We start from the raw sequence: 12,632 nt of genomic DNA, 5'->3' as shown, positions 1-12,632 counted from the left end.
GTTCTAGATACTAGACCCTTATATTAGATAAATGATTTGCAAATATTCCTCCCTTTTTTTTTTTTACTTTCTTGATAATGTCTACTGATGTTTTAAATTTTGATGAAGTCTCATTTATCTGTTTTTCCTTTTGTTTCATGTATTTTTGTTGTGATACCTAAGAATCCATTGCCAAATTCAAGGTTATGAAGATTTATCATTATGTTTTCTTTGGAGTTTTATGGTTTGAATTCCTATATTGAAGTCATCAATGAGTTTTGAATTAATTTTTGTGTATGCCGTGAGACAAGGGACCAACTTCACTTTTTTGCATGTGAATATCCAGTTGTCACAGGACTAAGCTGTTGAAGAGAATATTCTTTTCCACTGAATGGTGTTGGCACTCATGTTGAAAATCAATCAGCCATCGATGTATAGGTTTATCTCTGGATTCTCAGTGCTATTCCATTCATCTATATGTCTGTTTTCATACCGGTGCCACAATGTTTTGATTACTATAGCTTTGTAGTAAGTTTTAAAATGACAAAGTATGAGTCTCTAACTTTGTTCTTTTTTCATTATTGTTTTAGCTATTTGGGACCTCTTGGAATTCCATATGAATTTAAGGATTGACTTTTTCAGTTCTGAAAAAAAGCCATTGGAATTTCGATAGGGATTGCATTAAATCTGTAGATTGCTTTGGGTAGTATTGCCGTCTTAACAATATTAAATCTTTCAATCCATGAACACAGGATTCTTTTCTACTTTAATTTCTTTCAGCAATGTTTTGAGTTTGTAGTATACAGGTCTTTCACTTACTTGGTAAAAGTTATTTCTAGATGTTTTGTTCTTTTGAATGCTATTGTAGTTAGAATTGTTTTCTTAATTTCATTTTCAGATTGCTCATTGCCGATGTATGCAAACACAAGTGAATTTTGTGTGTTGATCTTGTACTCTACAACTGTGATGAATTTACTAATTCTAGTAGTTTTATTGTGGATTCTTTGGGATTTGTGTTATTTTTGTTTCCTGACTGTTGTAATGTATCTGTGGTCTTTGCTTAGGAATCAGGATGTAAAACTATATATCATTTTCCATTTATAACTTCCTAACTAATCTTGCCTTTGTACTTGTTCCCTTGTAGTCTGTTCACTTAACAGCTAGAGTAGCCCTTTAAAATAATTCATGAGGTTATGCCATGTATGTACAAAACCTTCTACAGGCTTGTACATCAGAGTAAAAGCTTAAGTCTTGACAAAGTACTGAAGAGCTCTGTCTGATCTACTGCTGACCAGTTCTTTACCACTATACCTTTGTTTGTTCCAATCATAGTAACTTGGCTTTCTTCCTAGAGCAATCTATCTTAAGGCCCTTTGTACTTTCCCTCTCTACAAGGAGCCGTCTTCCCCCAAACATCCCAATGCTTTGTTCTCTATTTCCTTAAGGTCATCTCCTTAAGTGTCATCTCCTGAGAGTCTTCCCTGACCGCCCTACCTAAAATAACACCTAACATCATTCTTTATCTCCTTACTGTATTTTTCCTTCAAACCCCTTATCTGACTTTATGCAGAACAGAAATTTCCTGAAGATAGGTATTTTGTCCGTTGTTCATCACTGAATTGCTAGCTCTTAGAATGGTGTCAGGTATAATAGGCACCTAATCAATACTTGTCAAATGAAGGAATAAAGTTTCCTCAAGTAAAAGGAAAAAGAAACTAATATATACTGAATACTCATAATGAGCCAAACATTATTCTAGGCATTTGATATATGTTGTTCACATTTAATCTTCTTAATAAACTTATGAGAATAGATATTATCCCCATTGATCAACAAAGAAACAGAGACTTTAAAAAAAATAAATAATTTGGCATCACTAGGATTTGAAATCTGGTCTGTAGTACTTGATTCCAAAGCAAAGGCTTTCTCTACCCTGTTATTTTAAAATTATTAAATCTTCTATATACTACAGAGAATACAAAGGTAAACAATAAATGGTTATTTAAGTATATAAATTAGTATATAGGCTGGGCATGGTGGCTCACTCCTGTAATCCCAGCACTTTGGGAGGCCGAGGAGGGCAGATCACCTGAGGTCAGGAGTTCCAGACCAGCCTGGCCAACATGATGAAACCCCGTCTCTACTAAAAATACAAAAAATTAGCTGGGTGTGGTGTCACGCATCTGTAATCCCAGCCACTCAGGAGGCTGAGGCAGGAGAATCGCTTGAACGCGGGAGGCAGAGGTTGCAGTGAGCCAGGATGACACCACTGCACTCCAGTCTGAGCTACAGAGCAAGACTCCATCTCAAAAAAAAAAAACAAAAGTTTGTATGTAATTAAATTCCAAATGAGCAGTACTGTCAATAAATTTTATAGTTATTTGGAAAATCATTAGACCAAATGGAAGTGTTTCTCATACAGTGGGCTTAAAACCAAATACGTTGATTCAGTGAATTTATGAACAGATAAGGATCCAGGATCTGTCTCTTAAATAGTAAGTAGAATTTGAATTAGTGGAGAGAAAGAACAAGGCCATTTTAAGTAGAGGGAACAACATAAGGAAATGTGAAAAACAAACTTATTAAAAGGATAATAAAATTCATCACGAGTCAAGAGTTAATATTTTAGGGGTGCTGCGAGATAAGTTTGGGAAAAGTGAGTTGGTGATTAGATTATGAAGAATTTGAATTGTGAGGCTAAGGTATCTAAAGTATTTGAACATTATAATTACTGGCGAGCCGTAGAATAATGATATTGAACATTTGTGTGGACATAATGGGCAATAATAGAATGTAGTGCTTAAGAGTATGAACTTTGGAGCAAAACTGGGTTCAAATCCTAGCTTAGGTCAGTAACTAAGCAAATGACAACCTCTCTGTGCTCTAGTTTCCTAATCAAATGGAGATAATGGTTTTTAACTCAAAGAGCCATTGTGATGGTTAAATGAATTACCAATTATTCTATGTAAAAATACTGAGAACAGTGCTTAGCACATAGTAAGCATTCCGTAAATATTAACTGTTGTCATTTATATGACATTTACATTTTCACACTACTTTCATGTGTACTGTTCCTTCTCATTTTCATGGCAACTCTGTGAGGTAGATATTACTATATCCAGTTTAATAATGGAATAAATGAAGCCAAAGAGAGGTTTTGTCATGCCAGATCCCCAAATGACAGAACTGATCACATGATTCTAAGCCACTTCACCATGATTCTTTGTAATCTAAAAAACTAATAGAACAATGGGATGACATGCTGAAAGTCAAGTTTTGGGAAATTATTCTAGTGACATTCTGCAGAGTAAAATGAAGACGAGAAAGAACCCACAGGCGACTTTATAAGGCTCTTAAAATAATCTAGGTTTGGCCAGGCGGGGTGGTTCATGCCTGTAATCCCAACACTTTGGGAGGCCAAGGTGGGTGGATCACGAGGTCAGGAGATGAAGACAATCCTGGCCAACATGGTGAAACCCTGTCTGTACTAAAAATACAAAAATTAGCTGGGCGTGGTGGTGCGTGCCTGTAATCCCAGTTACTCGGGAGACTGAGGCAGGAGAATCGCTTGAACCAGGGAGTCGGAGGTTGCAGTGAGCCGAGATCGCGCCATTGCACTCCAGCCTGGCAACAGAGTGAGACTGTCTCAAAAAAATAAATAGATAGATAGATAGATAGATAGATAGATAGATAGATAGATAATCTAGGTTTAGGTTTTATTTATGAAAAATTTCTATGCCAGGGCTATATCATTGAGAATGAAGACAAAAGATTATTAATTCAAGGGATGTTATGAATTTTATAACTAACCAATATATTAATATTCTTTCAGCTGTATTTAAACTTGAAACAGATAGAAGTATATGGCCCTTGATAAGAATCTATCGGGGTGGCTTTCTTCTGATTGAATTCCTTTTTCTACTGGGCATCAACACGTATGGTTGGAGACAGGCTGGAGTAAACCATGTACTCATCTTTGAACTTAATCCGAGAAGCAATTTGTCTCATCAACATCTCTTTGAGGTAATCAAAGCAAGACATAACACCTCATGAATATAGTTTGCATTAGCTATATAGCTATCTGGTTTAGTGGGTACTTAAATCCATCCTCTACTTGAAGAGGATTATTAGCTTAATAACTAATCATGTTTCTTACTTTTGTTTTATTAAAGATATTTTAAGTAATGGTAAAAGTAAAAATAACAATTTTTCTCTATCTTTCTGTCTTCCCCATCCTTTACTAGATTGCTGGATTCCTCGGGATATTGTGGTGCCTGAGCCTTCTGGCATGCTTCTTTGCTCCAATTAGTGTCATCCCCACATATGTGTATCCACTTGCCCTTTATGGATTTATGGTTTTCTTCCTTATCAACCCCACCAAAACTTTCTACTATAAATCCCGGTTTTGGCTGCTTAAACTGCTGGTAAGTCCAGAAACTTGTGTACCACTTTTAGAGTGGCATATTGGTTATTGACTTCCTCTAAGATAAAACCAAGGCTGCTAGGTTGTACAACTGCAGAGGCCATGTTTCACATTATAGTTTATGTGAGTGGAGGCCCTGGGAAAAAGCACTCACGTGTATTTTCCTCCTGAGATCGAGTATCAGGTGGCCAAATATTGAGATGATTTTGTAAATTATAAACATTTTTTACTTCGTTTAACTAGCTGTGATAAGATGTAGAACTTTGTAAGTTTCCTTCCCCAAAAAAAATGTGGTAAAAGAATTATTTTCCTGTTAAGTTGATGTGAGTATCAACCGAACATTTTATTTTAGGAAAGATTTGTTCTCTAAAAGCAGTAGGAATATCTTACCAGATTATCAAGTTTAATTTGAAAAATTGACTTTGGGCTGGGCGCGGTGGCTCACGCCTGTAATCCTAGCACTTTAGGAAGCCAAGGCGGGTGGATCATCTGAGGTCAGGAGTTTGAGACCAGCCTGACCAACATGGTGAAACCCCGTCTCTACTAAAAATACAAAATTAGCTGGGGGTGGTGGCCCATGCCTGTAATCCTAGCTACTAGGGAGGCTGAGGCAGGAGAATCGCTAGAACCCCAGAGGTGGAAGTTGCAGTGAGCCGCGATTGTGCCATTGCATTCCAGCCTGGGCAACAAGAGCAAAACTCCATCTCAAAAAAAAGAAAAAGAAAAATTGACTTTGATTCTTGTTTATAATAAGTTCTTTTTTTCTTCCACTTTACCTGTCTCTTAATGATCTCAAAATCATTTAGCCTCAGCAGTGAAATAAAATTTCCTGCAAAACTGTAAAGCTTTCTTCTGTAAAGATAACTCCGGAAGGGGACTTCTGTTTACTTGTAAATTGAGCCAGCTCTTTTTGAAAATCATTTGAGGCCAGGTACAGTCGCTCATGCCTATAATCCCAGTATTCGGGAGGCTGAGGTGAGTGGATCCCTTGAGCCCAGGAGTTTCAGACCAGCCTGGGCAACATGGTGTAAACCCTGTTTACAAAAATTAAAAAATTAGCTGGGTGTGATGGTGCACACCTGTAGTCCCAGATACTTGTGACGCTCAGGTGAGAGGATTGCTTGAGCCAGGAACGTCAAAGCTGCAGTGAACCATGTTAGTGCCGCTACACTCCCAGCCTGGGCAACAGACTGAGACCCTGTCTCTAAAGGAAAAAACAAAGAAAGAAACAAAGAAAGTAAATCAATTGAGAAAACTTTCATATGATTATTTCTTAGGTTATGAATTATAGCTAACAATAAAGATTAGTGATTAAATTGACCAATCTCTATAAAAACTTTCAGAATTGCTCTATTTTCTCACCTCTTTTTCACTTTTATAAGTATACTTCCTTGAAAACTGCAGTTCCTATTGTTTTTCTTTTGTATGCCCCTTATGTTAGCAAAGATTTTTTTGTTCTTAGCCAAACATAACAATTTTTTTTTTAATCTGAAGACACAAAATATGGCTTTCTATTAAGAAAAACTGTAGAACCAGGTGCAGTGGCTCACGCCTGTTGTCCCAGCACTTTGGGAGGCCAAGGTGGGTGGATCACCTGAAGTCCGGAGTTCAAGACCAGCCTGGCTAACATGGCAAAACCCCATCTCTACCAAAAATATAAAAATTAGCCGAGTGAGGTGGCACGTGCCTGTAATCCCAGCTACTCAGGAGGCTGAGGCAGGAAAATCGCTTGAACCCAGGAAGTGGAAGTTGCAGTGAGCCAAGATGGTGCTGCTGCACTCCAGCCTGGACGACAGAGTGAGACTCCTTCTCAAAAAAAAAAAAAAAAAAAAAGGGGGTCTCCTTTGTTGCCCAGGCTTGTCTCAAACCTCCTGGCTTCAAGTGTTCCTCCCGCCTTGGCCTCCCAAAGTGCTGGGATTACAGGCATGAGCCACTGTGCCTGGCCATAAAATTATTTTTAAATGAGACTTTGGAAGATTCAGAAAACTCAAGTTTTACTATGATTACATAATTACAGTAACAGGATAATATAGTTGTGTACATTGTGTGCTAAGTGAGCATTTCCCCAGTGTATCCTTTGTTTAAATAGCAAGCTGTGATTCATGCATGACTAGTTACTCCTATTAGCAGAATGATTGCCCATTGAGTAGATATTTATTTGTGCATCTGCTGTGTTTTTGCTAATAAATGAGGACTTGTTGATGGAATAGGTTGACAATGGTATAAGCAGTAATAGAATAATAAAATGTACTATCAGATACACTGAAATATAGAAGGAATAATTTCCTTCTATATTTGTGGTTTGTTGTTTTTGTAGTAACTGTTATAAACACAACAATGTTACCATTTGTAGATAATTTTAGTATTAATTGACCTGCTGACTTATTTTAATTTAAATCTCACTGGGAAAACTTACCCTTAGACTGATTCCTAGTGAATTAACAAGAATGTGTCCACTCTAGTTATGTTTTTCTGATACCGCTTTTTAAAAGCTTCATCCTAAAGTAAAAGTACATTTCTTTCTTTTTTTCTTTAATTTTTTTTTTTTTGAGACAGGGTCTGGCTCTATTGCCCAGGCTGAAGTGCAGTGGCATGATCTCAGCTCACTGCAACCTCCACCTCCCAGGTTCAAGTGATCCTCCCACCTCAACCTCTCCAGTAGTTAGGACCACAGGTGTGTGCCAACGTGCTTGGCCAATTTTTTGTATTTTTGGTAGAGATGGGGTTTTGCCATGTTGCCCAGCTGGTCTCGAATTCCTGGGCTCAAGTCAGCTGCCTGCCTTGCCTCCCAAAGTGCTGGGATTACAAGTGTGAGCCACCACGCCCATCCTTTTCTTTAATTTTTAGTGAGAAAAGCACATAGGTCATAATGGTAGGCACTGGGTACCATTTATATCCATATTTATATTGGAATCTATGGAATTGATATGTGCTATGCTCCTAAAAACAAAGCTAAAAAAATTTATAAGAAATTGATTTATTTTGATATGAATATTGTATGTCAAATTAGTATAGATTATTTACATCCATTAGGTTATACTTTCTCTCCTTAAATCTATATTTACCTCAATCAGAAATCTAATTAGGTAGCATAAACAGTGCCTCAGATTTTCTAAACAAAAATATAAATTTTAACTCACTATATTAAAAGTAAGCTAATTAAAAATTTTAAATTATAGTCCTTTGTTATATAATTTAGACATCAGTTTTTACCAACAGTCTCTTTAGTTCTATAGTAAAAATTTTACACATTTCTATTATAAGAATAGAGAGGTGTTGTCATTTAGTAACTACTTTATGTATTTTAATTTTAAAAATAACCCACAAGTTGGAGCTGCTATTAATCCCTATTTTATAAATGAAGAAACCTACATTCAGAGAAGTTAATTAACTTGCCTAAGGTCACATAGCCGGTGAAGTGATGAAGATGAGTTATGAACCCAGGCAGTCGTTTATAATCTGTACTCTTAAACACTAACATTTAACACTTAGCCCTATTAGTCACTTATGTTAGATGTTTAACTTTGATCTAGTGGATCAAACTAGTAGAATATAAAAATCAAATTTGAGGCCAGGCACAGTAGCTCATGCCTGTAATCCTAGCACTTTGAGAGGGGGAGGTGGGAGGATCGCTTAAGCCCAGGAGTTCGAGACCAGCCTGAGCAACGTGGCAAAACCCTTTCTCTACAAAAAATGAAAAATTAGTGGGGCATGGTGGCACGCATCTGTAGCCCCAGTTACTTGGGAGGCTGAGGGAGGAGGATCGCTTGAGTCCAGCAGGTTGAGGTTGCAATGAGCTGAAATTGTACCACTGCACTCCATGAAAAGTAGAAATTAAAACTTCATCTTCTTAGCTATTTATCAGTATTAACTTAAAAGAGGATGTTAACATGTTCTTTGTAATAACTTAGTGGCTTTTTTGTGTAGGTGGTAAAATATCAGCTATCCAGAATTGTCTCTGGCTTTCATAATACTGTTACTCTAGGAATTGTCACTTTAATCAAAATCACAGGGTAGAAGTGGAGAAGTTGAAAGGCCTTATCCAGATTAAGAAGAGAAGGAGGAGTGAGTTACAGAATTCTCTCTCAGAAGGCGATATCAGATAAATCTAGAATGAATTTGACTGTGTGTAAATGTCAGTGAGTTGAGTATGATGTTTATGCTCTCCCTCTCACCCGGCCTCTGACAGAGTGACTTCTTCTTTTCTCTGTATTTCCAGGGTATTTTGTGTGTATCTCTATAATATGGTGCTATAATTATACCTTTATGTATTTATTTGCCCAACTAGACTGTGGATCATTAAGGCCTGTAAGCCGCAGTGCCTGACATTTAATAAATACTTGATAAGTCTTTGTTAAATACATGAATGACTGTAATTATATTCTTCCCTTCATTGGTTGTATTATATAACATTTACTACTCCCTTCTTTCTTCCTTTTTTCATTTTCTCTTTTTGTAAATTTTCCCTTCTTCCCAGTTTTTTTTTTAAATTTTCATGTCACTCCTATCCTTTTTCAGTCCCATCCCACCATCCCTTTTTTCCTTATTTAATGCATTATCTCCCTCTTCTGCTCTTATGGAGATTTTCTGAATTAGCCAGGTTTTGAGGATGGGGTTGGCAGAGTATGAGAGTAATGATAGTCTGTCTCATGTCAGTTATAAAGAAATTTGTCCTAGGCTACCAGTTTCATAATAGTTCATGATTAGAGATGGATTTAGACTTCCTGATCTTTTGGTGTTATATCCTAAATTATTCTATATTTCTGTCACTTTGAATCCTTTAAGTCCATTCTGCACCCCAGAGTTTCTTAAAATATTACAAAAACTGGTGCCAGAACTTCTTCGTGCATAGATGACTACCATCCTACAGTCCCCCTCTTCCTCACAAAAAGTTTGCTTTATCGGGCGCTTATGGTTGCAAATGGTATAGATTGTCTCTCTGGTTTGTTGGACTCATGGAAAGATTATGAGAGTGGTTAAGAGACTGAGCCATGGAATGAAAGTATATCAGCACCAGAAAATAATGTCTCAAAGCCTGTATGATGTCCCACAGACACCTGGTCTAGCTTCCAAAGCTCCAAGAAAGTACCCGTCATAGGTAGTTGACATCCAGGATTGAGTCATAATGTGACCATTTATCTCCCTGACGTAATAAAAATAAATATTTAGAGAAAGAGAAGACAGATCCGGCCAAGTCTGAGAAGAGAGTTACAGATTCCCAAGTAGAATATGTCTATGAAATGAATATAACTAGATCACCAGAGCTAGAGATTAGATTCATTTTCTCAAAACTTCTACTTACTCAGAATTTCTTCTTTCAGGAGTCACATTTCCTACTGTATAAGATTAAAAGGGGTCCTTTAGGATGAGGATTAAGGCTTCCTTCATCCCATCTTCACTTCACACAACGCTTATCAAGACAATCTGCACAATTTGAGCCTATTTCTGGTAATTGCATTGGTACCTACTTCCCTTCTCTGCAATGCCAAGATTTCCCTTTGTAGTGATAAACAGGCTTCCACAGAATATGTTAGGAAGAGTCTGTGTCGGTCTTCTGTAAAATGGGGATATGAATAGTTCCTAGCTCATGGAATTGTTATGAAGATGAGTTAATGCTTGCATAAGCCTTGAAGAAAATACACTGCATGAGTTACTGCCCAATATATTTAATACATTTATCATGTGTTCAGAACAGTGGGAAGAGGGCTGATTTTTGTGGTATAATTTCAAGATGTACACAGTCATTACCATGTCATTAGTGAAAAGAAAGTGGCTTTGGTTAGAGAATGAGGCATGCCTCAGATGGAGTACCATCCTTTCCTACTTATCCTCTTAAGCAAATAAGAGTTTTGTATTCAGTTAGCTAAGATGGAGAACAGTCTAGAAATTATAGCACTTGCCTCTCCAGCAAAACTTCCTAACTTTAGAGCCTCTCAGTGCTTCTATCTTTTGCTGCTCTGTGCTTTCAAATTCAACTCTTCCCACCTCTTTGCTTTCTATTTTCTTTTCTTTTTCTTTTTTTTTTTTTGATAACATGGGTGAATTTCTTTTTTTTTATATATATACTTTAAGTTCTGGGGTACATGTGCAGAACATGCAGGTTTGTTACATAGGTATACATGTGCCATGGTGGTTTGCAGCACCCATCAGCCCATCATCTACATTAGGTATTTCTCCTAATGTTATCCCTCCCCCTGCCCCCCACCCCCCAATATGCCCCGGTGTGTGATGTTCCCCTCCCCATGTCCATATGTTCTCATTGCTCAACTCCCACTTACGAGTGAGAACATGCGGTGTTTGGTTTTGTGTTCATGTGTTAGTTTGCTGAGAATGATGCTTTCCAGCTTCATCCATGTCCCTGCAAAGGACATGAACTCATCCTTTTTTATGGCTGCATAGTATTCCATGGTGTATATGTGCCATATTTTCTTTATCCAGTCTATCATTGTTGGGCGTTTGGGTTGGTTCCAAATCTTTGCTATTGTGAACAGTGCCACAGTAAACATACATGTGCATGTGTCTTTATAGTAGCATGATTTATAATCCTTTGGGTATATACCCAGTAGTGGGATTGCTGGTTCAAATGGTATTTCTGGTTCTAGATCCTTGAGGAATCACCACACTGTATTCCACAATGGTTGAACTAATTTATACTCCCACCAACAGTGTAAAAGCATTAGTGTTTCTCCACATCCTCTCCAGCATCGGTTGTTTCCTGACTTTTTAATGATCACCATTCTAACTGGTGTGAGATGGTATCTCATTGTGGTTTTGATTTGCATTTCAGTAATGACCAGTAATGATGAGCATTCTTTCATATGTGTGTTGGCTGCATAAATGTCTTCTTTTGAGAAATGTCTGTTCATATCCTTCACCCACTTTTTGATGGTTTTTTTTTTCTTGTAAATTTGTTTAAGTTCTTTGTAGATTCTGGATATTAGCCCTTCATCAGATGGATAGATTGCAAAAATTTTCTCCCGTTCTATAGGTTGCCTGTTCACTCTGCTGATAGCTTCTTTTGCTGTGCAGAAGCTCTTTAATTTAATTAGATCCCATTTGTCAATTTTGGCTTTTGTTGCCATTGCTTTTGGTGTTTCAGTCATGAAGTCTTTGCTCATGCCTGTGTCTTGAATGGTATTGCCTAGATTTTCTTCTAGGGTTTTTATGGTTTTAGGTCTTATGTTTAAATCTTTAATCCATCTTGAGTTAATTTTTGTATAAGGTGTAAGGAAGGGATCCAGTTTCAGCTTTCCGCATAGGCTACCCAGTTTTTCCAACACCATTTATTAAATAGAGAATCCTTTCCCCATTGCCTGTTTTTGTCAGGTTCATCAAAGATCAGATGGTTGTGGACGGTGTGGTGTAATTTCTGAGGCCTCTGTTCTGCTCCAATACATGCTGTTTTGGTTACTGTAGCCTTGTAGTATAGTTTGAAGTCAGGTAGCATGATGCCTCCAGCTTTGTTCTTTTTGCTTAGGATTGTCTTGGCTATGTGGGCTCTTTTTTGGTTCCATACGAAGTTTGAAGTAGTTTTTTATAATTCTGTGAAGAAAATCAATGGCAGTTTGATAGGGATAGCATTGAATCTATAAATTACTTTGGGCAGTATGGCATTTTCACAATATTGATTCTTCCTATCCATGAGCATGAGTGTTTTCCCATTTGTTTGTATCCTCTCATTTCCTTGAGCAGTGGTTCGTAGTTCTCTTTGAAGAGGTCCTTCACATCCCTTGTAAGTTGTATTCCTAGGTATTTTATTCTCTTTGTAGCAATTGTGAGTGGGAGTTCACTCATGATTTGGCTCTCTGTTTGTCTGTTATTGGAAGCACTAAACATGGAAAGAAACAACTGGTACCAGCCACTGCAAAAACATACCAAAATGTAAAGACCATCGACAATTATGAAGAAACTGCATCAATTAATGGGCAAAATAACTAGCTAGTGTCATAATGACAGCATCAAATTCACACATAACAATATTAACCTTAAATGTGAACAGGCTAAATGCCCTAATTAAAAGACATAAACTGGCAAATTGGATAAAGAGTCAAGACCCATTGGTGTGCTGTTTTCAAGAGACCCATCTCACATGCAAAGACACACATAGGCTCAAAATAAAGGGCTGGAAGAAGATTTACCAAGCAAATGTAAAGCAAAAAAAAAAAAAAAAAAAAAAACAGGGGTTGCAATCCTAGTCTCTGATAAAACAGACTTCAGACCAACAAAGATC

General features: G+C 37.3%; 1 protein-coding gene across 4 annotated transcripts in view; it reads left to right on the top strand.

Moving 5' to 3' along the window:
- The window catches only part of XPR1 (xenotropic and polytropic retrovirus receptor 1), a 242,717-nt gene that overhangs the window by 186,334 nt on the left and 43,751 nt on the right, over nucleotides 1-12,632 (top strand). For all 4 annotated transcript variants that reach the window (XM_524986.9, XM_016933606.4, XM_063795116.1 and 1 more), the window contains 2 exons: nucleotides 3,812-4,002; nucleotides 4,224-4,403. In XM_524986.9, coding sequence (XP_524986.2) covers nucleotides 3,812-4,002; nucleotides 4,224-4,403 — 371 coding nt within the window. The remainder of the gene's footprint in view (nucleotides 1-3,811; nucleotides 4,003-4,223; nucleotides 4,404-12,632) is intronic.

This window comes from Pan troglodytes, chromosome 1 (genome assembly GCF_028858775.2).
Source record: "Pan troglodytes isolate AG18354 chromosome 1, NHGRI_mPanTro3-v2.0_pri, whole genome shotgun sequence".
NCBI lineage: Eukaryota > Metazoa > Chordata > Mammalia > Primates > Hominidae > Pan > Pan troglodytes.
This window is presented reverse-complemented; position numbering and strand designations above follow the sequence as displayed.